The 27,928-nt window shown below is 30.9% G+C and overlaps 2 protein-coding genes across 2 annotated transcripts in view; one reads left to right on the top strand and one right to left on the bottom strand.

The window, feature by feature from the left end:
- Nucleotides 1-10,591: 10,591 nt before the first annotated feature.
- Nucleotides 10,592-27,928, bottom strand: part of drk (growth factor receptor-bound protein 2 drk) — a 76,028-nt gene continuing 58,691 nt past the window's right edge. The window contains exon 5 of the mRNA XM_072544768.1: nt 10,592-27,434. Coding sequence (XP_072400869.1) covers nt 27,261-27,434 — 174 coding nt within the window. The 3' untranslated portion in view covers nt 10,592-27,260. The remainder of the gene's footprint in view (nt 27,435-27,928) is intronic.
- LOC140432855 (zinc finger BED domain-containing protein 5-like) lies at nt 18,520-19,194 on the top strand. The gene has a single exon (XM_072520997.1). The coding sequence runs from the start codon at nt 18,520-18,522 to the stop codon at nt 19,192-19,194; it is 675 nt and encodes a 224-aa protein (XP_072377098.1).

Below are 27,928 nucleotides of genomic sequence, written 5' to 3'. Positions count from 1 at the left end.
AAACAAACAGCTACTTGTGAGTCAACTCCAAATGGTGATAATACCAATATACCTGAGGTACAATCAGAACGAACGGATGCCAATAGATTACCTTCTCATAGTCAAGGTGATTCAAGTATCATTTCCTCTCCTTGCTCAGATGTTCCTTTACGCCGTTCCAAAAGAACAATAGTAGCACCAAAAAGGTTAGATTTATAATGGTATCATAGTATTACATTTTAGGGGGGGGGGAGGGTTATATCTTCTATAACATTTCAAACTGCTGTTCCGGCCTACACCTACGGAACACACCAAATGTCATAAAAGGACATGCTGTCATTTTTCTGCGGGGGAGTTAACCTATATTCATTGTACTACATTTTTGAAAAAAAGTGACATTTGACCGAAACGTCAAAAGTTTGAATCTTTCTAGCGGTAAATTTAAATATTGGTTGTCTTTATACTTACGAGAGTATATCGCAAAATTAAATATATAATAATTCACAATTACAGCGTAGAAACAACAGTTTCGATATACAACGTAATATACTACAATTTTTACTGGCTGGGTTAAAGAAATTTCAGACAAGAGTCTTAAGAGATAGAGATAATTAATCTACTTTTATATAACTCTTCTAGAGCATTGGTAAGTCTTTTCCATTACATATTTTTTTCTATATTAGTAAAATTTTGATCAGCTACTGATATGTCACCGCATGGCGGCAAGAAAAAGCCACCTGATCTCCAAGCGATCAATAATGAAAACGATAATATGGATATTTCGAATAATGAAAATAATAGAATAATAAATGATAAGTCTGATAATGAGAAAAAAAATAAATTTAATCAAAGCGACAACAGATACAAGAATAATGCTGTAGGGCCATACTTAGTTGTAGTAGAAGGAATCGAGAAAAAATTCAAAATAGGCAAGTATAATCATTTACAAATAGCAAATGACCTCTTCAATTTAAATTTAAAAGATATCTTGGAGGTTAAAATCAAAGGTATAAATAAAATTGGTGTTTCTTTCGCAAACAGCGAAGCGGCTAACAATTTTATTAATAACCCTATCAATCTTAAAGATAAATATAAAATATATATTCCATATAATCAAATAACATGTAAGGGCATCATCAGAGATGTTAACCCGTCACTAACCGAAGATCAAATCAAAAAATCATTAATCTCACCCTTCGATGTTATAGACATCAAAAGACTAAACAGAAAAATTATTAAAGATGATAACTCGGTTGAATATGCTCCTACAGGCACAATACTTATAACTTTTGATGGTAAGATATTGCCAAGAGAAATAAAAATTAGTTATCTTAAATTCAACATTATTCCATATGTGTCGAGAGTCACACAATGTTATAAATGTTTGATATATGGTCATACCAGGACTCTTTGCAGAACTAAACCAAAATGTCATAATTGTGGACAACAGGTGGAAGAGGGTGAATTAGAGTCACATCTAGAGGCAAAATGCCTAACGATGTGTATATATTGTAAGAGTCCTGAGCATAACTCAGTTAATAAAAAGTGTCCTGAATATACCAGACAAACAGAAATTAAAAAGTTAATGGCATATGAAAACTTATCATTTTATGAAGCTGCACAACTAGCACCAAAAAATTATTTAAGTAAAGACTATAGAAAAGAAGATAGTCAATACCATCCGGCTAACTTCCCAAGTATAAAACCAAAACAAAATACAGAAAACAACAGTATTAATATTAATCAAAGAAGAACCACAGCAAGCCAGTGCATAAATTCTAAAAGGAGTTACGTTTCTGCAGCCAAATCAACGGGAACAATAAAGAAAAGAAATATTTCATATGATAAAACTATACATGAATCGCAATTACTAAATCAAAATGGTAGATTATCTCAACTAAATAGTACAGTTCAAATTAATGACACTCCATCTATATCTGGTATTAATAACAACAATTTAAAACATAATTTTAATAAATCAACGCCTGTTAGTGCATCGCAAAATTACTGTAATACAATAGATGATTTATACAGAAAATTTACAAATATGAATAAAGAAGAACAAATTAAAATTAGAGAATTAATATTAACATATTCAGAACTCAACAAATCAGTTCCTGATCTAGACGATCAGGACAAATATTATTAAAAAAATAAAACAAATTATGAGTTATACCAACAACTCACTTAAAAACATTAGTTTGATGCAATGGAACATGAATGGCTTTCAATCCAATAATTACAACCTGAATATCTTGATAACAGAACATTCTCCTGATATCATTATGTTAAATGAAACCAAACTTAAACCTCATCAAATATGTCGAATCAAAGGTTATGATGTAATTAGGGAAGATATAGAAAATGGAGCAGGAGGTATTGCCACACTCATTAAAAATAATCTAATTTACAGTAGGGTTAATTTAGACTCCAAATGGCAAAGCCCTAACTTTAGATATATAGCTATCAAAATAGATAAATATACAATTATAAACATTTACTCAAACCCAAAAAATAAATTATCATATAATTTTTTTGAATATATATATAATAATTGGAACAATGTGCTCATTATGGGAGACTTGAATGCACATCACCCATGTTAGGGTAGTCAAGTAAGTAATAGAAATGGTAACCTTTTATTAAAAATCTTTGACAATTTTAATTATATATACTTAAATGATGGAAGAAGCACTAGAATTCATACCCCACTAGAGGGATCCAGCCCTGTAGATCTATCATTTGTATCTGACTCTCTAGCAATACAATGTACATGGAATGTCTTGAAAGATTGTGGTAGTAGCGATCATTTTCCTACAATTATTCTAATGAAAATTAACTATAGTGAAGGAAAAAGCATTACAACCAATAAAAACTTAAATTTTAGAAACAACATTAGAGAAATTGATTGGAACAAGTATAGTAAATACATAGAAGAACATTTAAATATAGAAAATCAATCCTATGACCACTTCACAAGTATAATTAACCAAGCAGTAGAAATTGCTATCCCAAATAAACAAGGCAGAGGCATAAGAAAACTGCAATATCAAAAAAGAGTACCTTGGTGGGACCAGGAATGCACTGAAATAATAAATAAAAGAAAAGAAGCGTTAAAGGAATTTAAAAATAATTTTAATCTTAATAATTATATCAATGCAAAACACATAATTGCTAAATCAAAACGACTTCTAAAAACAATAAAGAAGCAAAAGTTTATGGAATATTGCGGGAGTATTAATAGAAACGTAGACATCAGCTCTATTTGGCAAACTATAAGAAAATTTAAAAATGCATTCTCTCAACCTTCAAACAATAAACTTCCCAATGAAAAAATAAGTTATGAAATATTAACTAACCTTTCAGTAACTAATATTGAACCGGATTTTGAATTACAGACCATTGATCACTTGTCTAGTGAATTCAATCTCACGGAATTAAAAAATAGTCTATTTTTAAAGAAAAACACATCACCAGGCCTTGATAATATTAACTTTAATATGCTAAAACATTTACCTGAAATAGGATTATTCAATAGGAATAGGAAATTTCAAGTAGGATTTAGAAAAGGTATGGGAGTTAACGATAATTTAAATTATTTAAATACTTATGTTCAATTGGCTTTCTCACAAAACCAATATGTAAATGCTACTTTCTTAGATATTAAAGCAGCTTTCGATCATGTGAATATTTACATACTATACAGACTTCTTAATAATCTTCATATTCCAGTAGACATCAATAACCTTATATTTCAATTCTTAAACAATAGGACTCTATATGTTAAAAATCATTATCACGAAATGGTTGGACCATCGCATACTACACAAGGTCTAATACAAGGCTCACCTTTAAGCCCAATATTATTCAATATTTATCTTAAAAATATATACACAATAATACCTGAAAATTGTGTACTTCTGTCATATGCAGATGATCTAATTATCTTAACAAAAGGTAGTAATTTTAACCATATAGCAAATCAGGTAAACTTTATCTTATATGAATTATCCAAATGGTTTGATACACATAATCTTAAACTATCCTCATCAAAATGCGAGACTTTGTGGTTTAAAATGAACCGTCCTATTAGTAATCCACCAGATATAAAAATTAATGACTATATAATCCCTAATGTTCTGTCGAAAAAATATTTAGGTATAATATTTAAGCACAATCTAAATTGGTCAGACCAAATAGATAACATGATTAATAAAGCCCAAAAGGGCATTAATATAATACGTGCTCTTTGTAGAGTATGGTGGGGATCAGACCCAAGAATAATTAATAGTATAATTAATAACTTCTCTCAACAAAATTTTATGAAATTAAACCGAATACAATTCCAAGCTTTAAGAACAACACATGGGATGATGAAATCTACTCCCACTAATGTCATTTTAGCAGAAAGTGCAACTATCGATCTACACCATAGATTTAAATGGATTGCCACGAAATACATAGCAAAGATTAGCACAACTCCAAATCACTCATTATTAAATATGCTTCTAGACTTAAAAAAATATCATGGTTATCAACAAGGATATTGGAAGGGAAAAAATCCAACATATTTGATTGACGCTCTAACAGAAGTTAAAAAGTTTTTACCATCAATGAACACAAGTGACATACCAGCCTGCTACTCAAATGAATATGATATCTACACTTATAATATACCAATTATAAAAACATTATTAAAAAAAAATAGTTCCCATAACCTTTGGGAATATTACAATTTTGTAAATTCGTATTACTATAATTACATACAAATATTTACAGATGCTTCAAAAAAACAAAAAAATCAAAACCTTGAGGAAGCCAAAACGGGCATAGGAATACACATACCTAGTATAAATTATTCCTTTTCTGAAAAAATTCCTTCACTTATTAATATCTGTACAGCAGAAATAATAGCTATTCAAAAGGGTCTAATGATTTGTGAGGAAAAAAGTTTTGATAAAGCTATAATATTTACGGACTCAAAGAGCGCTATAGACAACATTAATAACAATATGATAACTGCAACAAAAGATTACAGAGTCTTGCAAGTTAAAAAGAAACTATACTATTTAAATAAATATGGAAAAGATATTAGATTATGTTGGATTCCTGGACATAATGATATCAAGGGAAATGAAATAGCTGACAAACTGGCAAAGATTGGGGCTGAATTAAATATTCCTGCTAAAATTCGATTAAGTAACTTGGATATCATGCCATTATTAAAAAATAAAATATGTTCTATGCATCAAAATAATTGGTTAAATTCTTTTCAATATAAAGGCAAGTGGTATAACAACATACAAAATTTTTTCCTAATAAACCATGGTTTGACACAATCCCATACATAGATAGGCGGCATATTACTACCATTATTAGAATGAGGAGTGGTCATTGCCTGACAGGAGTACATTTATATAAAATCAACATTCGCGATAACCCATACTGTGAATGTGGGCAAATGGATACACTAGAACACATATTTTGGGAATGCCCAATAAACAAAATAAAAGATTATGATGTCTATCAGGAGCTGATCAAAATTAATATTAAAACCCCAATTAACATACCAATGCTTCTATGCGAGATTAACCCTAAAATTATCAAAATTCTTATCAGATTCCTACAGATCAACCATATAAAATTATAACCTTAATAATAACCTATCCAATATTAACATTTAAACCAACGATAAGAAAATAGAAAACATAAATAAAATGTAGATTTGTAGAAAAAAAATGTCTATATGTCAATGATAATTGATAATAGGGCATGAGATATTCTCAGACTCACGACAGTGGCCCAAAAATTAACAAAACAAATGTACTGGCTGATTATTCAGAAGAATAAAAGCCAAAAAGAAGAAGAAGAAGAAGAAGAAGTACTACATTTTTTATCAAAAAAATATAAGATGTAATTTACACATTACGAGTACATTCATTTCAATCCTGAAGACATCATCCAAGATAGTCAAGATATTTACAAAGTGTGTACGGACACAACACGTAGAACGTAGAACACAACGTAAAAATATCGTTGCTTATTTAATTAATATAATTCTAAAATTCTCAATGTAGTTACGATTATATTTTTCTTGTTAATGTACCATGTTGACGCCTATGAAAGATCGAGTAGCTCCGCATCGGTGTCACGGTGTCGTATTTTTAGCTGTATTAGGAAAATTTAAACTCGTCAGGTTGTTGTTATCATGGTTGTTATCAGTTTTTATAAATCGTGAAGTAACATTGTTGTCATTGTTTTAGTATGAAAAATTATTCTAATTCATTGTTTTAGTATTAATAGTATAAACAATTATAGTACAGTGTGTTCCAGTCTACAGTCTTTTCAAATTTATAAAAATTATAATTATGCGACAAAATTTGGGAGATTTGAGCTTAAATTTGGGGGAATTTCAGTTTCTAAGTGGGGGATTTAGAAAATCGCATCTGGCAACTCTCACCCATTTGAACTGTCCTTCTATATGCGTCTATATTCTTTGATGCAACCATTATAAATATTATATATAAATTTTATAAATATTATACGTCAAAAATTATGAATTTAGCTCAAGAGTAAAGTACCTTTATATTTCACAATATCGAAAATTGTTATTATGAAAAGTTGTTTGGAATTAAAAACTTTGTTTTTTCTTTTTCTTGAAGTAAGTATTTTTTTAAACTGGCAGCATTCAAAATAAAAAGCGCTCTGGTAGAAAATCCACTACAAAATTCACAAAGATAAATGTTATATTACAATACGTTATAGATCAACCTGTATCAAGCGGAAGCGTAGCTCGTCATTGCGAAATCACTCAAATTATCACTCAAAAAACAGATATGAAAATATTTAAAAAAGAGGCATCCATATAAACTGTAAATGGTTCACGAACTAATATACCATGGCGGATCTGTGAAAAACGACTATATTTGTATGTTAGAGGTGGTGTTCGGATTTTTGCAGAAAAAGTTGTGTGATAACTTCAGTAATACTAATTGACTTATACTCCTTGCGGTGAAATTTCCGGTGAACAAATTAAATCCTGAGTATTTCGGTCTGTAAGTTTTCTTGCTCGGTTTACAAATTTAAGGTATATGCTTGTTATGTTTCGTCTGTCATCAATTTTAGAACAGTCACAGGAAATCCGCCTGAATAAATTCCAAAATTAATAATTCTTTTCGTTCTGTAGTTCGCATAAAAATTTTAATTGCAACTTTGACAAGAAATATGAAGAACTCAGTTCAAAAGTTGTTTTAAATCACTTTACCCAGTTTTAATCCTTAACTGGTCCGGCTTCGTCTGACAGACAATTTAATATTTTTAATACTTTCTTATTGGCAATCGGCACCGCCCGCAGGCAAGTCGTTCTATCTAATCCTTTAACTATTCAAGCTTGACAAGTGGGTTTATTTGAGACAAGTTTCTCCAGAGTATGTACCTCCCTAATAAGCTAACTCTCATAAAAAGTTTTGGGAGAGACCTTCTAGCGCCAAATACGGACGGGCCAAATCTAATTTCATTTAGCGGCAAATTCAAAAAATATACTTTGAATTTTAGGCGCCAAAATTCAAAAAGTATGCTTTTAATGAAAAGTAAATATAGTAATAAAATATGAAATAAGTTATACATTTATATATAAAAATGTGTAAGTGTATACTATATTTTTGGACAGGGAGAATATATTTTTTGGCATAGAATAAGTTTTTATTATCTGATATTATCTGATACAGAGAGAGAATATATTATGGTACAGGAAAGTTTTTATTTAATATTTTATGATTATATCTGTTTTCCAATACATTAACAGACCAAAGTCCCAAAAACAACAAAATAAAATACAGATATCCTGACACTTGTTTATTTTTATAATTTTCTTTGGTAAAGTATTGGCAACAAATATCCTCCACCTCCTCATTCCTTAAGCCCTTGTTAAGGTGTGGGTGGAGACACTCTAAATATTGTTAGCTTGCTGTCTCCATTGGCTACAATTCTGTACCGGATGGACAACTTCATGAAGGGATTTTTCCACCAATTTTCGTTTAATCTAATGTGATGATCCTGGTGGTTCTTTAAGGCAGAGTATTTTAGAAGGTATAGAACTTACAACAAACCAGTACTAATGAATATAAAGGTATCTATATTTGTATATCAAAAGGAAGACCATCAACACGATGGAACTTCCTTTTGTGGGTGTCTTCTATCAGGATACTTAAACTTTAGAAGCTAAGAGACAATTTTCCAAACATTCTCCAATGCAAAGTACCATGTCGACTCTCATGGATAGCGTAATTCTTCATTTTTAGGAACAATCAAAGTTAAATATTACACACGAATGTTTCTATTTTGACAATTACCAGACCATAATGTCAGAAAATGACAATGTCATACAATGACATTAACTAACTATATCTTTTGTTTTAAAATCAATGTGTATACCGATGAAGAGATTAAATAATTGTAGATTACGCAAAAACTATGAGACTTAAGCATAGGACATCTTTATATCATTCAAAAGAGGAAACTTTTTTTAGTATTACGATTAATTAATATTCATGGACATTTAAAATAAGCCTCATATTAGATATTGAATAATCCAAAATTGAGCCAAAGTTTTTAACACCCTGTAAATAAATGTTTAATAATCAATAATGGAATAAATTTAACCATTACCCAACTATTTCGCTGTAAGAGAAAATTTGTTATAATTGCTTAAATAAGTCGAGAATGAGTCTTTAAAAATTTTTTTTTGCTTATAATGTAAGTTGTGGTTTATTTTGTATTATTTATGTTCATTTTGTATTATTTGTTTTATTAAAATTCTTTCTGATTCGTTGTGTATCAGCAAGTAAAAGTATAAAGTATACATATTTGTTTACAATTACATTGGTTTCATTTATAACAAATATGTCATACTGATGGGTTTAAAAATCGAGAGTAACAACTATAAATATTTTGAAATCGAAAAGAAAATTTTAAATTACACAAAATCTATCACTCCTAGTTATAGGACATCCATATACCATTCTAAAGTGGAAATTTTTTTTAATATAATAATTCATTTATACAGTGTGTTCCATTTAAAATAAGCCTTATATTACACATTGAATAATCCAATAATAAAACTGCAAATTTTGAACACCCTGTAAATAAATGTTTAATAATTAATCATGAAATACATTCAACCAATATCCAACTATTTAGAGGTATAACCAATTTTATTAGAATTTCTTAAATAAGTTAGGAATGAGTCTTCGTTTAAAGCTTTACATTTTAAGAATATTCGACATAACTCAGAATACTCTGTACATAGGTATACGGAAGTCTTATGAAACTATTCCTTATTTTTTGCAGACAATTAGAAAATGTAATAAAATATAGGGTGTCCCATAAGATAAAATATAACTTTGATACGCCGCACTTTATTGGGGCGCCTTGTATATTTCAAAATAATTTTAAAATGTAGCCCCTATCAACCTTCAAACTATAATTTTTTTTAAAATCTTTTACCGTTTCGCTGTAATCTTCCGTCTCGTTAGTGGTGACTCACCCTGTATATATATATATATATATATATATATATATATATATATATATATATATATATATATATATATATATATATATATATATATAAGCCGATGACTCAACGTGTTTTTGTTTTGTCCACTATCTTTTTCCACTCTTTCTCTGGTCCTGAATCTTATCTCTCCAGTTTGCAATGTTTATCTTTGATATATTTCCTATGGTCTTTCAATCTTATTTTGGGCTTTAAATTTTTTAATAATATATCACCTATTTTAATTTGTAAGTATAAAGAATATTTGGAATAATAAATGTATTTAAGTATAAATTTAATAATTCAAATAATACCTAATGAACACAAACAAAATTATTGATGTAAATAAAACATTATTTATTATCTGCACAAAAACGGACTTTCAGGAAAAATGGGGAGCAACACTGTCGGCGTGCCACATACGCTACTACAAACAACAGAGGGACCAGTGGAACAAATAAATTAGTTATAAAACATCGCGACGTTATATAGAAATTTACATTGGTTAATTGCAAATCAGGGAATCTTAGTAATTGTATTAAAAATCCTATGTTCCGTAAATAAAATTCCAAATGTGTATACAAATATCATATTCATTTCATTTGCTTTTAACGGAACAAAATCAAATATTCTTACGGAACATAAAATATATAAAATTAAATAATTTACTTTTTAAGTGATTAAAATTAAATTTTAAAAATTGTTTGATGCCGTTTGATCATCGCCTAATTACTAATCTGTCTTCTTATATGGATTATACTTTACCTTCCAAAACACACATGATAATTTAATAATTAGATCGGTCTTAGATTTAATTTTTACGTAATTACGTATGTATTTTAATAAATAATTAAAATCTTATTTTGGTACGATTATGCAAAGTTGATAAGGGAAATATTTTTTCGTCGCTGTAGATGCGATGTTGCCAATTAATCACCTTCAATAAAAATTGTTTTAGTATAGGCATCACTTATTATTATTTAGTATCCATTTATTTTGAACCTCAGTTCTTGGGGTAAATAGTTCTTGTACTTCAAAACAACAATAAAAATGCCGAAATTGTATATAACATATATTTACTAAATATGCACTTACATCTTAATAGTATTATACTACGTTAGTATTTACATATAAACCGACAAAAGTCAGCGCATGTCAAATTAAAAATAAATGAAACAAGTGCGAACCTAATAAAAATGCATACAATCCGAATTTGGCAAAAAATTAAGATTTATATATACAAAAAATGCTGAATCTGAATAAAATATGCATTACATATAAACTACATTAAAAGATATAATAGTAATAATAAAGAAATATATAATGGCATCTTGACAAAACTGATCAATACATGGAACAAAGTATAAACAAAACCACAGCGTGTCACTTTTCACTAGGTACTCAGAAGGTCGATTTTCCATAGTTAACTGTGTAATTTTAAAATAATTAGCATCATAGTTGTAATAATACACCTATTATATCAGTCAATCTTTAAAATCAGTCAATATTGACTAAGTTTAATGCGCTGCAATCTAGAACTCACAGAAAACAGCCAAACGATATAAACACTCGGTAGGAGAAAACGGCTCGACTTGAAAAGCCAAGTAAACAGTTATGATTTTCAATATTGTATATACAATTGAAAAGCTCTTTTTAATCAGTACAAGAGTATACAATTGGCATTGTTACATAAATACTCATGGACGTCAACCAAGTGGTAAACGATATACGGATCAACGATCAACAATATAGCTCCCATTCTCTCAAATAAACTTTGTTTTCAATACCTATACCTTACACATAATTTAGACATCTACAGTATACTGGTATAATGTTATACATATCGCCAGAAAAAAACTACTTGTAAAAAGTTAATCAAAGAACAACTAAAAACTACACTAGTAACCATCAAAAATTGACCAGCTTATGTATTTATTAATTATTCATTAATTGGTGTTTTCTTATGGACTGTTTGTTCCTCAAAGCTACTTTTTCGTTGACTATTACTATAAGAAATTAAAAAACAGACTATGAATTTAGATACAGAAAACTACTACAATTTGTTCAATTTTCGATAAGTTTTAATTAAGAAGAGTTTAAAATGTTTGTATGCGCTTGGGGATCATTAAATTTTTTTAAAAATTATTCCGAGCCCTAATGTTAACAAAAATGCATCAAAACTTTTGAGCACATGTTAAAATACTTTGTGCCTAAAGTTTTTTTAAACTATGGTATACAACCAACCAATGGGAATTTCCCTTTTAAATACTTATTTTATTCACAAACTATCAATAAATTTACTACAAGTACTTTGCATTATATATGATTTCTTAGACCAAAAATTGAACAAAGTAAACAGAAGTTTTGTTATCAAAACATTAACATAACAGTTATTTCTAAAACTAAGTAAAAATTTAGGCGAAATCTACAAAATGTATATAAAAAATTTTAATTCGGCATGTAAATATGCATCACTTCATTCATTTTATATTACTAGGTTTCAAAATAAAGTTGTCCAATAAAAGACATAAAAAGAAAAAAAAATGTTATGTAGAGATAGCTCAGTTTCAACGTAATTAGTTATTGTTAACCAATATTGCAATGATGAATTTTCGCAGATCAAATTTTATGAACTCTACCACTCCCCTGCCAGGAAGATTCGTGAGTTCGATAGCTTAGGAAGAAATCTCTTGGTGTTAGCGTCAAGGTGCAATGTCCTAAAGACGATTTCCTCACTCAATCTAAGGAGTTCGTTCAGATCTATTATTGATTTTATGGATTCTACTACTCCCCTCTGTCACGAACATTGGAACCTTTCTGAGTTCGACCGCTTAGGAAGAAAATCTCTTGGTGTTAGCGTGAAGATGTAATGTGTCGAAAACTGTTAATATAGTGCCAAGGCTAAGAAAGGTAACAAATTTACAGAAGACGGAATATAAAATCTTGGTATTACAATTAACAATACTCAAATGGCTATATTACAGGTCTACATTTTCCATTTAACATTTAGATAGTCCTAACCTTCAAAAGCATACTGTCAAAATGTTCATGTCATTCGGATTATTATTTACCAAGTTACAGTGTTTGAACTGACGCTACTTTTGTAATTTTTACAAACAACGGATTCAAAGGAATTGTGTGTGTTGATTTATCAATGTTATTTGATAAACATCAGGGAAAAAATAACGTCAAAACTGAGTAATGGCTCAACAAGTATTACTGGAACTCTGCTCCATCGATTACAACCATTAAAAGATGGTTTACTGGATTCAAACACGGTCGTACCGACACCAATGTTGCTGAGCTCTCCGAAAGGCCAAATGAAGCAGCTTTTCCCGAAAACATCGAAAAATGCTGAAAATTATAATGGAAAACCGCAAAGTGAAGTTGCAAGAAATAGCTGACACTCTAAGGTTATCAAAGGGTAGCATTTTGACTATAATACATGAACATTTGGGTATAAGAAAACTGTTTTCCAGTTGGAATGAGTGTATCGCCGCTAAAGGAGATTATTTTGATGAATAAATAATATATATATATATATATATATATATATATATATATATATATATATATATATATATATATATATATATATATATATATATATATATATATATATACCCGGTATTTAGGCGGCACACGCCCTTCCGGTAGGGATCTATGGAGAAGTATCACCAAGCCGCAAGCTCTTATCTCTTGCCGTACTGCTCCACCATAGGCCGATCAGATACCAGCATATTCTAGACTAAGCCGCAGATTCATTTAGAATTTTAAACTGCTGCGTTAGCCTTTTTGTTTTCTGTACACCGAGCTGGGGATTGAACTGACATCTCTCGCAGTGAAGCGAAGGAGAAGCCAGCCGCCCAGCCCGCTTGGCTATCCGATCGACTGAATAAATAATAACTTATGCAAAATAAATGTTGTTTTACTATTTAGAACCGGGACTTATTGAACGAGGGGTAATCTCTTATACAAAAACAATACTAATAATTAGCACTTTAAGGCTTGCGAAATATCTTTAAGTTTTCTACACATATCAATATACTAATGATATTATGACTATTGTCTCATGAATGTGTATATATATATATATATATATATATATATATATATATATATATATATATATATATATATATATATATATAAGTAGACATTGTAAAGACTACGACCGTCAATTTATATTTTTAAAGTATTCAACTCGTGAATTCAGAGATTTAATCGGTCATTCAGGTTGGCAAATAAAAAAAGAAGTCAACTACTTCATAAGTTTATTGAAGACGTTTCGCTTTATATTTCTAAAGCTTCATCAGTTCTCTAAAATATAACAAATGACATTGAGTTTATAAGAAATACAGATATAGTTCATAACTTACAACTCAATATGTAGTATGTTATCGATGTTATCATATCTACTGTACACTTTACTCCTTATTTAAAACTAACTTAACCAAAAAAGAAAAAATAAAAAACAAAAACAAAAAACACACAAACTTTGCAGAAAATAATGTTCATATTCGTAGATATGAATATTTAAAAAATTTTAAACGAACATTTGGCTTCATTTAGATGGTTCTCCACTGAAGACCAACAAAGTTCTGATTTATTGCAATCTAAGCAAACTACTTGACGCGATACCGAAAATTTTTTTAAGGGCCATGTGTCACCAAATTCCAAGGTTTGAGACAATTATGAACTTCTACAGGGGACATTGCATAATTAGTTGGACAGGTGGAATTTATATGGCGGAAATATTTGATATATTATTTTTAATTTATGTTTTAATGAAACTTGGAAATAGGGGATAATTTTGTTATTATTTTGAACAAAAAATACGCCAACTTTTAACTGAAGAATAATTGGTATCATTTATTTCGTAAGATGAGAGAGTGGTAAACCTGGCTCAAATTGTCGATGTCGGTTCTTTTGTTTATTGCCGATGAGTTCTTGAGGATCTCACACATTTCAATAAAGGAGCGTTTCTGATGGTTGTTTTGTTTCGCCAGTATTTTGGTATTTGTGAAATCAATGTGATGTTTAGTGGAAATGGCGTGTTGTGCAAGGGCACAAGAGGGTTTGGAAAGTCTGATGTCGCTTTTGTGTGAAGTTATACGCCCTAGAAGAGATCGACTAGTCTGGCCAATGTAGCAGGAGTTGCATTCTGAACAAGGTATCTGATAGACAACATTAGTGTGCTCTAACGAGCTTAGTGGAGTTTTAGACTTGGAGAATAACTTTCCAATGGTTTTAGTATTTTTTTAGGGATATTTTGACGGGTAAGTTTTTGAATAGTTTAGTAAGCTTGTTCGTAATTTGTGGGAAATAGGGAAGAGAAGCATATTTTGTGGCTGGTTTTGGGGTTAACGGGGAAATGTTTGTCTGTATGCTATTGGATATGGAGGCTAGTATTGCACCGTTGGGTGCTTCCGAAATAGAATGACCATAGCTTTTAGAGAAAAGATATCTGTTGATGATGGATATGGGGTAAGAGTTATCAATGAGAATGGATTTGAGTAAATCCAAGGATTCCCTCTTGTACCGCGTATGGGTCAACGTATGTACTCTTAGAGTACATACAAGAGGGAATCCTTGGATTTACTCAAATCCATTCTCATTGATAACTCTTACCCCATATCCATCATCAACAGATATCTTTTCTCTAAAAGCTATGGTCATTCTATTTCGGAAGCACCCAACGGTGCAATACTAGCCTCCATATCCAATAGCATACAGACAAACATTTCCCCGTTAACCCCAAAACCAGCCACAAAATATGCTTCTCTTCCCTATTTCCCACAAATTACGAACAAGCTTACTAAACTATTCAAAAACTTACCCGTCAAAATATCCCTAAAAAATACTAAAACCATTGGAAAGTTATTCTCCAAGTCTAAAACTCCACTAAGCTCGTTAGAGCATACTAATGTTGTCTATAAGATACCTTGTTCAGAATGCAACTCCTGCTACATTGGCCAGACTAGTCGATCTCTTCTAGGGCGTATAACTTCACACAAAAGCGACATCAGACTTTCCAAACCCTCTTGTGCCCTTGCACAACACGCCATTTCCACTAAACATCACATTGATTTCACAAATACCAAAATACTGGCGAAACAAAACAACCATCAGAAACGCTCCTTTATTGAAATGTGTGAGATCCTCAAGAACTTATCGGCAATAAACAAAAGAACCGACATCGACAATTTGAGCCAGGTTTACCACTCTCTCATCTTACGAAATAAATGATACCAATTATTCTTCAGTTAAAAGTTGGCGTATTTTTTGTTCAAAATAATAACAAAATTATCCCCTATTTCCAAGTTTCATTAAAACATAAATTAAAAATAATATATCAAATATTTCCGCCATATAAATTCCACCTGTCCAACTAATTATGCAATGTCCCCTGTAGAAGTTCATAATTGTCTCAAACCTTGGAATATGGTGACACATGGCCCTTAAAAAAATTTTCGGTATCGCGTCAAGTAGTTTGCTTAGATTGCAATAAATCAGAACTTTGTTGGTCTTCAGTGGAGAACCATCTAAATGAAGCCAAATGTTCGTTTAAAATTTTTTAAATATTCATATCTACGAATATGAACATTATTTTCTGCAAAGTTTGTGTGTTTTTGTTTTTGTTTTTTTATTTTTTCTTTTTTGGTTAAGTTAGTTTTAAATAAGGAGTAAAGTGTACAGTAGATATGATAACATCGATAACATACTACATATTGAGTTGTAAGTTATGAACTATATCTGTATTTCTTATAAACTCAATGTCATTTGTTATATTTTAGAGAACTGATGAAGCTTTAGAAATATAAAGCGAAACGTCTTCAATAAACTTATGAAGTAGTTGACTTCTTTTTTTATTTGCCAACCTGAATGACAGATTAAACCTCTGAATTCACGAGTTGAATACTTTAGAAATATATATATATATATATATATATATATATATATATATATATATATATATATATATAATAAATTGATGAAAATAGTTTAATATTTTATGTATTTACTGTTTTAATTATTATTTATTTATGATTTTTTTATTGATATGTGGAATAGACTTCACTAATAGTCAAATTTAAAACGGAAAACTAAATAAATATTAACACAATTCGAATGCATTAAGCTAATGTATCGTGACTGCGAGTCGTATGGTATATGTATGATATCACTGTAGTGGGAAGAATCACCGAGCTATTACTTGGGCAAACTAGCAGAGATGATTCACGGTATCCAAACTGATCACAACTATCAAGGTCGGAAAAATTGGCGACCACTCCGATCGTAAGAACATCCATATGCATTGTGAGTAAGGCTATGTATCCATCTGGGCACATGGGTCGACCCAATAACATTAGGTCGAAGTAATAAAAAAACCTATCGTACTGACCACAAGGTGTTATTATGGCCTATCAAAATATTAAGCTAACAAAAATTTTTTTCAAATCCGATGAGTCCTCTATTTCTATTTTTGAAATAAATATGCTATGCAAAATATTTAGAGAGGTTTGTACACACCGAATATGGATGGGCAGATACGACTTTCAGCTCCAATATATATATATATATATATATATATATATATATATATATATATATATATATATATATATATATATATATAAGCACAGATTTGGTGTAAGGATTAACTACTACAATCAAACAAATCCGTCTACAACAGATAAAACATGTACATTTACAATATTTAAAATGATTTTTATTCATTTTTTTTTAAATAATGTTGGTAGAATATTTCTTCTTCTTCCATAAACTATCCGTAGAATCACCATTTTCTGACTTATATTATTGCAAAAAAAAATGTGGGATAAACAAATAAAATCTCTTTTAATTTATTTGGCCGATCGCTTTGAAATTGTGATCATATTTTAAGCACTACAAGACCCACTCCAACATTCCGTGTAATATGAAGGTTCTAAGTTTATTTTTAAAACAGTTATTGCCATTTATAAAAAATCCGAAATTTCTGACCTATTCTGCAACTTTCTAAGCAAAAAATACGGATAAAAACATTTAAAAAACGTGATTTTGGAGGTTTTTTTATATGACGTTATTACTCTTAAATTTGTTTCAAAAGCTTTACTTTTTGCTGATAAACGAAAAAGTGAAAATTTACCGTTCTTTGACCTTAATTTGTTAATAACTAATTAAGTCCAAAAAATCGACTGTAAGAAACATATAGGTTCTTGTTATAGAGGTCCATACAACAGGTTCTCAAAGTGGGTGACGCGGCACCCTGGGGTGCTTCAAGCATTTGCCAAGGGTGACGTGGAACATTTAAGAAAAGTAGAACAACCAGCCGCTGCGCCACTGTCCAATCGAAACATGTTGACTATTTGTAAAGATAGTTCAAACACTCCTGACCATGGAGCTGCGCGAAGGCGGAGTCAAATTCACGAAACGGCAGAAAGGTTCTATTGTAAGTTGAATTATACAGTGCATATTACAATGCGTTTCGCATGGAAGTGGAGATTAAACCAAATTTCGTCTACTGCGCCGTGGTCAGGAGTGCTTGCGCTATCTCTACTTGTGTATTCTCGATGGCGACCGAGAAACAAACAGCCGAATTCGACAACGCAACTGCTACCTGCATTCATTCCACAGTTTAATTCTTGCAGCCGATAAGTGAGTTTTGTAAAAACTAGAGTTAGATTTCAAAGTGAAAGTTTTAGATATAACTGCAGAAGAAAAGTGACGACATAAGTAATTATATTCATTCGAATTAATATGTATAATATTATGTACTTTTGTTGCTATTTTTGCCATAAAATATGTCTTGAACTATTACGGTTGAAAAATACCTTTCATTGTTGGCAATGTTTTGCTCTCTTTTATTGGGGACATTTTTTTCATTCCAGAATAATGGAAAATTGACTGAAATCTGTGTCCGAAAAGGAAATGTAGTGAAGTCACTGAAGCATCCAAATCAACTGATTCAGTGACAACTAGCAAAGATGGAGAAGATGCAAATGTCCACGAGATCCAATTCGAGTCCAGCTCATCCAAGTTGTTCTCCCTCAATTCGTGGAAAGGAGGTTTGTTACCAAAAAGAAATTCGGGAAAAAATAAGAAAGTATGATCCTAGCTATCTCACATTATATGGCTTTATTCAAGTTGGCAACGAACAGGCACCAGAAGGCCAATACGTTAATTGTCACAAAATTGTTGCTAAAGGGTGCTTGGTTCCATCTAAATTAAAAAGACATTTGGAAAGTAATCATCCTGGTTTAGCCGATAAGGCCAAAGAAACCTTCAAATGTCCTGCTTCATCTCTTCAGGCAGGGTCATGCATGATGGAAAGAGTCTGCAAAAATGAAAACGAAAACGCCACTGAAGCGTCATTTATTGTTGGTTTGCAGATTGCAAAAGCTGGAAAACCCCATACCATTGCCGAGGAACTGATTAAACCTTGCGTGAAGGATGTCGTACAATGCATGTTAGGTCCAGATATGATCGAGAAGATTGATAATGTGCAGATGTCAAACAGCACTATAAGCAAGAGAATTCACACTATTTCAGACTTTGTAGAGAGAGAGCTTATAAATAGATTAAAAACTTGTGAATTCTTCAGTCTACGGCTTGATGAAAGTACCGACGTTGCTAGACTTGCTTTTCTGTTTTTTTTTTGAGGTTTCCATTCGGGATGAAAATAGAACAAAAACTCCTTATGTGTGAAGAGCTTAAAAGTTATGCCACCGGTGAAGAAATTTTCAACGACTATTCACGAGTATATAAGAAAAAATGAGATAGAGTGGAGAAAATGTGTGGAAATTTGCAGTGATGGAGCGGCTGCAATGGTTGGTAAAATCAGAGGGGCGGTGCCTAGGATAAAGGTAGTGGCAGTAAATGCCTCCAACAGTTATTGTATCTTACATCGCCATTCTCTGTCAAATAAAAAGAAGCTGCAAGATTTGAAAGACGTATTGGATGGTTCTGTGAAAATAATTAACCATGTGAAGAGCTGTCCGCTTCAAGCACGCCTTTTAAAGCTCACCGCTGAAGATATGGATATGGATCACTTTAATCTTTTGTTCCAAACAGAGGTCCGGTGGCTATCGAAGGGAACAATTTTAGGGAGACTATCTGAACTAAAAGATCCACTGATTATCACATTTACAGAGGAGTCTTTCATCCAAGAATTAAAAGATGTCAACTGGCTGCTAAAATTGGGATACCTTTCAGACACCTTCGAAATAATAAATAAAATCACCACTTCGCTTAAGGCAAAAGAGGAGCACAATTAGATAAAATCAAAAACTTGCGTAAAAAAGTTACATTTTTCAAAGCATGTGTTGAAAAGAGGAGCCTCACAAATTTCTCTCGATTACAGGAATTTGTTATAACAAATGAAATCAATCCTCAAACGAACTTCTTTGAAATTGTTATTGGTCGTTTGCAAGGTTTGGAAGAAAGTATTGTAAACTATTTTCCTGACATTGACTCAGATGACTTATATAGCTGGATGATGGAACCGTTTTCGTGCGACCCAAAAAATAAACCTGTCGGAATAACAAATAAAGTTTTTCAAAATCTACTTGAGATCAGCGAAGGTAAAAGTTTAAAACTCAAATACCGTGGAGGAACCCAAGAAGTGTTCTGAATGCAGGTATATTTAGAAAATAATGTTGTTGGCAAGGTTGCAGTGAAAAAACTTGTGTGTTTCACATCGACTTATCTCTGTGAGTCTTCTTTCTCCGCATATGCTTACATTGAAAACAAATACAGAAGCAAACTTCAAGCATCAAGGGATTTGAGGGTCAAACTTTCAAATATTCCCATAAATATAAATGATACAATGAAAACATCATCGAAACAGTTTCATTCATCACATTAAGTAAGGATATTTGAATTTCAAATGTACTGTATTTTATCGATCTCAAATAAAGTTCATATTGAAATCAAATGAGCCTCAGAATTGTATTTTTTTCATTTTTGGTCGTTTCCCAAATCGCTTTAAGGGTTGGTGTGTCTCGAAATATTTTTAACCCTACAAGGGTGTCGCGACTAAAAAAGTGTGAGAACCACTGGTCTATACAACTCAAAGCAACTATCGTTTGCCTGGCCGGGTCAGTGTCATACACAGGATACTTTTTTGCTTATTTCCCTGGCGATTGGCGTTTTACTCTTTGAACACTGAGCTATAATTTTGAAACCTAATTGGGCATGGTTAATGCTATGATAAATATTTCATCAATATTATTTCGCGATGCTTTTTTAACAATCCATAAAAACAATTGAATAATTCTTGTTTAAGTCACTTAGAAGAATATACTTTTTCGATAAAATTCTTATTTAAAGCTTTCATGTAATATAAATGCTTTTTTTTAATATCTTACAGTAATAAGTATGTAACATGTGCGATCTATGGCGATTCAATATATTAGCACTTACAACAAGATTTAACAAATAAAAATGATCTAGATCTTAACATTTCTTCTTTCTAAGTCCTAACCGGTCGAGTCTAAATTTGTAATATTTTGATAGAAGTCTGTAAAGGCAACCACAAAATTGAGAAATCTAATTTAAATGTCCATATTTTGTATTTATTAATGACTAAAATTTTTGATAATGAAATATAAAATTGATTTTAAAAATAAATACACACTATAGACACTATTACAATCCCGGACTCATATTTGCTTACGTAATTCGTTTATTATCAAAGTTAAAAGAACATTTAACATTACCAAAAAACAATGTCTATATCTCGTTTTCATCCTTCTTGGCGTGTGCCTGAAATAAGCTACTACGGAATTTTTAATATTCGTCTCTCTCTGATATACAGATGTGTAATTCAATTATTGTGCGAGTCACGTTCGTCATGTTAAAGTGCGATGAGAAGGGAATGAAGAGACCACTCACGTCTCCCAGTATTGTAGCAATAACACCGATGCGTTTGGCCGATACGGTGTCGGTGATAAGTTCGGCCTCTTTACGAATACAAATAGCTGGCAGAGACGTGTTTTTTTTTTATTATAACATGTTACCCTGATCTGTGCAGGTTTGAAGTAGCTGATGAAATAGTTTTTATAAGTAAACAGTTTTTAATTAATTAATAGTTTGAGCTCTTACTGTGTGGAATTCCATTACATAAAATAATACTCTCGACACCTTAAAAATTCCAGTTTATTATAAATTAACTCTCTCTCTCTTCCGATACCCATTGCAATAATGACTTGTGGTATTGTTCTTGAATGAGCTGGCTAATAGGTTTATAATTGTAGGAATTACCATTGATATTTTATGTTGTTTTAGTCGATTTTAGTCAGTCATTGTTCGAATTTGTTCCGAACCGAACGAATCGAGCTTAGACAAGGACAGACAGATGAAACAACTTATTGCAAGTGTTTTTACACGCACACGCCAAGAAAGATGAAAACGATTATATATATATATATATATATATATATATATATATATATATATATATATATATATCTGTGTGTGTGTGTGTGTGTGTGTGTGTGTGTGTGTGTGTGTGTGTGTGTGTGTGTGTGTGTGTGTGTATAGTTTATAAAATCAAACATCACATTATAAAACACAAAAAATGAAAGAAAGTTTTTTGGTGATTAGTTTGTGTTGCTAGGAGGGTATGTACGGGGCTTATCCAAAATTCAAAAAGAATTGGCCTATGATATTGTTGTAATTATTTAAATTTTTTGACTTTGCTAATTAAACCAACTTTATGAGAATGCTATTTAGTCCTGCAGCTGGTTACCTTCCTGTATGCATAGAAGGGTGGATACTTGAAAACTATTCTAGTGTAAAATTTTTAGCTGACTGCAAATATGTAGGTCTCCCATCTTAAAAAGATGTCTCCCACCAATTTTTATAAACATTTTTTTTTTTTATAAATAAATTTTCAAGTTTGAATATTTTAATTTTTATAGTACCTTATGTTAAAAATTAAAAGTTTATAGTTGGACGGATTTTTGCAGAAAGGAACCAATCCACAAAAATGAGATTTTCTATTATACCTTCTTATTGTAATAGGGGTGATACACTTAACTCCAAAAAATATCCAACCCAGCAAGTAGTTCCTATCGCCATCTTTTAAAGAACGGACCAAACCAACATATCAATTTACTCGGAAAGTTGCCTGCAGACGGGATCCAAGCGGTTTGGTTCCTTTCTGCAACACGAGTTAACGTCACAGCTGGTAAGATTAAATTTAGTAATAGTTGGAGAATTAGTTTCGGCACTGTTAAAACGTATCTTGTTGTGAAAGCATCTATTGTATTCAACATATTTTTGTTTGATAATAAAATGAATATTAACAGATCTGCAAGGATCCTTGTAATGGTATAAGAATCTGTCAAAGATGAAGAAAATTCATGTTTGAATCAGGTAAATAGTAGTGCTTAAAACAATTGATAGGTTATGCACTATTTTTATTCTGAAACTTTAATAGTCTATTAGGTGTTGAATAGAAAGAAAGTATATAATGAAGAGGGTTGGTTCTCTTCTGCAAAATTAAAAATAGTAATTTTCATATTTAAACCATATTATTTTTATTCCTTAATAGAAGCTTATTACAGTTTCGTGATATTGTAGGTTCCAGAAGAAGTAAGTTCAGTTAATATTACGTCCACATGTGGTACAAAAAGGATCGAAGATGACAACAGGCTTCACTATAGTTTGATAATTTGACTTTATTGTTTTTACAGTATATTGTGTTATATTTATTGATTTTTTTACAACATAGAAGGAATTATCTTTAACGATGGATATGATTCTGATAAGAATATTGAATTCGTTCCAGTTGAAGGTGAAAACAGTGATTCGTTATCAGAGCAAGAAGATAGTGGATTGATCGTGACCAATAATTACATCGAAAATTTTAGTCCAAGACCGAAAAGGAAGAAAACGAAAATCACTGAATCTAACAATAGCACAAAATAAAAAAATAACTAAAAATGAAAATAAGATAAGAAAAATAGTAGCAGCAAAGACATTAGATGGAACATTTCAGTGCTCCTGCTCAAAGAAATGTACTATGGCATTAAGTATGTTTTAAAATTTTTTTTGAATTAGGTAATTATGACGCCCAAACAACGTATATAGGTGCCCTGGTAAAAGAATCAGACAAAAAAGGACTTACGGACTATTCCGAACTAGATGTCGTAGTCTGTTGTGACACTTTTATCAAAACTCTCTGTATTTAGACAAAAAGGGTTAATTCAGCACTCTTGAAACTAGGATCAAACAGTTTAACAGATAAAAGGGGACAAGCACAAGAAAAAAAAAATAAGATAGATGAACGAAGACAAGTAGTAATCGACCAAATAAACAATATACCAAAATACAAAAGTCATTACCGCAGATCCCAATATTCTGAAGCTGAATTATTTCTACCTCCAGAAATGACTTTGTCTTTGATGTACAGGGAATATAAAGAAGCAAATGAAAATCCAGTTAGTCTTCAAATATACAGATGTATATTTTTAACCAAATTTGATTAAAAATTTAAAAAATATCTGCAATAATGCGACACCTACCACAGGAGAATCCAAAATGCCTTTTCTGCCAACGAAGAAGAAAAACTCAAGGAAGAGCACGACAATCATATAAAAAATTGGCAGAAGGTTAGAAACCAGATGAAGAATGATATTAAATTTTTGTAAAGATAATGAAACAATAGAGTGTCTAACATTTGATGTAGAAAAAACACTACCATTACCGTGGTTAGCAACGAGGATTCTGTTTTTTAAGAGGTTCATGCTTAATAAAGCATATTAAAAAAATGTATCGGACAATATAACTGAATTAATCTTATGGTCGGATTCTTATGGCGGTTAAAACCGCAACATTAAACTGGCATTAATTCTTAAAGCTGTGTTGCAGTCACATTCTTCATTAAAAAGAATTCGCATGCGTTTACTTGTATCACGCCATAGTTTCCTACCAAATGATTCCAATTTTTCAGACATGGAATGTGCACTATAAAACATTAACAAAAACTGCACCTGCCCGATGATTATATGTATAAAAATTACGAAAATGCGTCGGACAAAAAACAAATTTAAAGTTAGGCGAATGCTATCTACTGAAATTTTTGATACTGCCGAGTTGGAAAAACAAATAATAAATAGAAAACTCGGTGTGAAAATAAGAAAATTAGCTAGTTGCAGACCCGTGTGATATTTGTTGATAAAGAAAAACCATTTTCCATTTTTTTGAGAACAAACATTGAGAGTGACAATAGTTATGCTGAAATAGACATTAGAAAAAACAAGTGGTCCGACCAGCAATATTTAAAGATCTACTACTACCTATGTGGGTGGCTCAATGGAAAACAAATATCAAACCCAAAACTAGTAGAGATAAAATCCGTGATACATTTGATTCCGAATGATTGCAAACATTTTTATTCAAATATTACCGGCACAGACAGTATAGACGATGTAGACGGCTTCAGTGGTGCGCCAGATTTTAAAATGGAATCGTCAGAAATTTAATTATTGTTAATGTTTTGATCTCTGTAGGCAATAAAGTATCTTTAAACAGAATCTGATAAATTTTATTTTGCATAAAAGAACCAACCCACATAATACTATTAATTTTTATATTAGTAAATATTTTTTTTTAATTGTTAATAATTATGTTGCATTTACATTTTTAAAACCTATGTATGTTCTAAGTTTAAACTATTTTTGATCTGAACTGGATTTTCTATTACCATCAGAACTTTAACATCAATTTACTCAAGAACACGATTTTGAGGTTGGTATCTTTCTACAATAGGCCGTCCAGTTTAAAAGTTATTAAAAATTTAAAGTTGAGAAGCTTTAGTCTAACTTTTAGTTCTATTAATTTTTACATGGTGCATTTTTCTCTAAAAGCTGTACATAAATAAAAAGTTAGATCTTATTCCGACAATTTTAAATTGAAAAAAGAGAAGAAACTTCACTGGGGTGGACGTGTTGTCGACATTCGCCTGCATCGAGCAGTTATTGAAATTTTAAAATAGCTACTATTTAGCACGCATAACATGTCCACATGTACTCGCCCGCTGTGTGTTTGTGATTCTGCAAAGACGAAAAGCTATTTGTTCATTGCTTGTTAACTCAATGAAAAATAAAGTTTCTTTAATTTTTTTTTAATAGTAAATTGACGAAATAGGTTCAAACTTTCTATCTAAAAGTTAGACTAAATCTTCGATTTCTCTACTTTTAAACTATAAACTTTTTATATACAACATGTATAGCAGTTTTTATGTATTTTTAGCCGTACTTTACGATGAGACTAGTTGTCAATTAAATTATTCAAATTTTAAAATGTATTTATAAAAATTGGTACCGTTTTTTGAGATGGGGACCTACATATTCGTATTCAGCAAAAAAATTTACACAATATAGAATGCATGAAGATAGGTACCCTGCTGTCGGACTAATTCTAGTGGCGTAGAATATAATTTAATAAATATTGCACATTTAGTTTAAACGAAAGACCTATTTTTTCTATTCTTTTTTGTTTAAAGACTTAAGAAGTTATTTAAATATAAAGAGGCTATATAGAACTTGTTAGAACAATGATTTAGATCTCTGGCCTGCTTTTAATATGCGTTTCTAGAGCTGTAGGTCATTCACAAGCACCCTTGGAAATCGTTTCCTCTGTTGTATCATAGTCTAAATAATGCAATTTTGGAGCACATCTTCTGTTAAATCTTTTATTTCTTCAGTTGGTGTGATATGTGAGGTCCATTTTGTTCTGTCCACGTGATCCAGAAGACAAGAAACCTGCGGATTTTTCATTATTGAAACATCGATTCTGAAATCCTAGTCCACTAAAGCGCTGTGATTCTTTGACGTTTCAGACACTGAACACGGCATATTACTTTAGAGTCTATTTGTTGATCTTCCTTTTGATCAGGATTCTGAAAACGCTCCGTACAAAACTGTACAGTACGTAGAAATAATTTTGATAGTAATAAAACACAAATATACTCTTATATTGTAAGAGGTGTATAATATGTATATAGTCTAAAAATAAGCTCTTTAATAAATATGTTGATCGACGAAGAGTCCGTCAATGTAATCTCACACTTAAAAAAAATTAATCACAATTAGTGCCTTTATACCAGTCCATATCTAGTATACCTCATGCAATGTAATAGCGCAGAAACTGACTTAAATTATTACAAGCCACAGTTAATATTGCAGGAACTAAAGACACTTTTTGTAAAAAATCCATATTTCCTAACATGTCGCACCAAAAATCAGTATCAAATAAAATAGGATACTTTTTTTTCAAAAATTTTTAGGTAACTTTTCCGAATAAAAAAATAATGCCTTTCAAATTTGTCCAAAATGATAGCAGGTCCAAAAAAAATATGTGTATTCAAAATGTCCTTTTATGTTTATATTGAAAATATATGTTATTTTTCCAAATTTATTTTAGTAACTATTCAAAATTTAAAGTGTCAAAAAAAAGTCCGAAAATATAAAATGTTGAACAGAAATTTAAATATCGCTGCCTTTTATTCTAAATTAAACTATTTTGCATTAAATCAAGCCTGAATTTTACTGCAAATACAATTAACGAACTAAATAAAGACTCTAGTCAAGCTTTTGACACATTTGGACAAATCGTCAAGTTGAACCAGCTTTCATTCATAGACCCGACGTTTTCCGATTTTTTTTTTTTAATATAGGAAATAAAGTTATTTTTGTTTTTCGTTTGTTTTTGACATAACTTAAGAGTGATAAGGCGTTACATAGGTGGCGGGAAAGAGTCCTTTGCGATGTCCGATTTCGCCGTGCCACCAGTGCTGGTCTGAGCGATCAGTGACGGTGATGACGTCGCCTCTTCTGAACTCCAGTTCGCCTACTTCTTGGGGTGTGAAGTCGTACAAGGCTTGGACCAAATACTAAAAACAAACGTAATTTTAATTATACAAGGTTCATTAAATCTACTCTTATAGATCTTTAACAATCTATGGTGCTACAATACAAGTGTTATATTGAGATATAGTTAATAATATATCTAGTTGATACATTTAATATATCGCTATTTCGATACAAAAGGACCTCAAATCAGTGGCGGCCGGTCAGGGTCGGCAGTGCCGACCCACACATTTATAGATATTATAGATTTTTTTTAATACTTAATTTAATCAGTATTTCGATAATTAATTGTGGCAGGTAATAAGTTGATGTCATTTATTTCTGTGAAATAAAAAAATTATCTGTTTTATAATAAAGACTAAATTTTATTCATAGTTTAAAAGAATTCGACCAATTCGACCAGATTAATAAATTTTATTCATCGTTTTTAAAAGAAAAAAATTATTTAAAATCCTTTATAAAAGGTATATAATTAAAACCCCTAATCGAGCTACATCAAAATCACAAAACGTTTTCG

The sequence above is a fragment of the Diabrotica undecimpunctata genome, chromosome 1, assembly GCF_040954645.1.
Source record: "Diabrotica undecimpunctata isolate CICGRU chromosome 1, icDiaUnde3, whole genome shotgun sequence".
In the NCBI taxonomy this organism is placed as follows: Eukaryota; Metazoa; Arthropoda; class Insecta; order Coleoptera; family Chrysomelidae; genus Diabrotica; species Diabrotica undecimpunctata.
The sequence above is the reverse complement of the archived record's forward strand: the minus strand, read 5'-3'. Positions and strand labels throughout refer to the sequence as shown.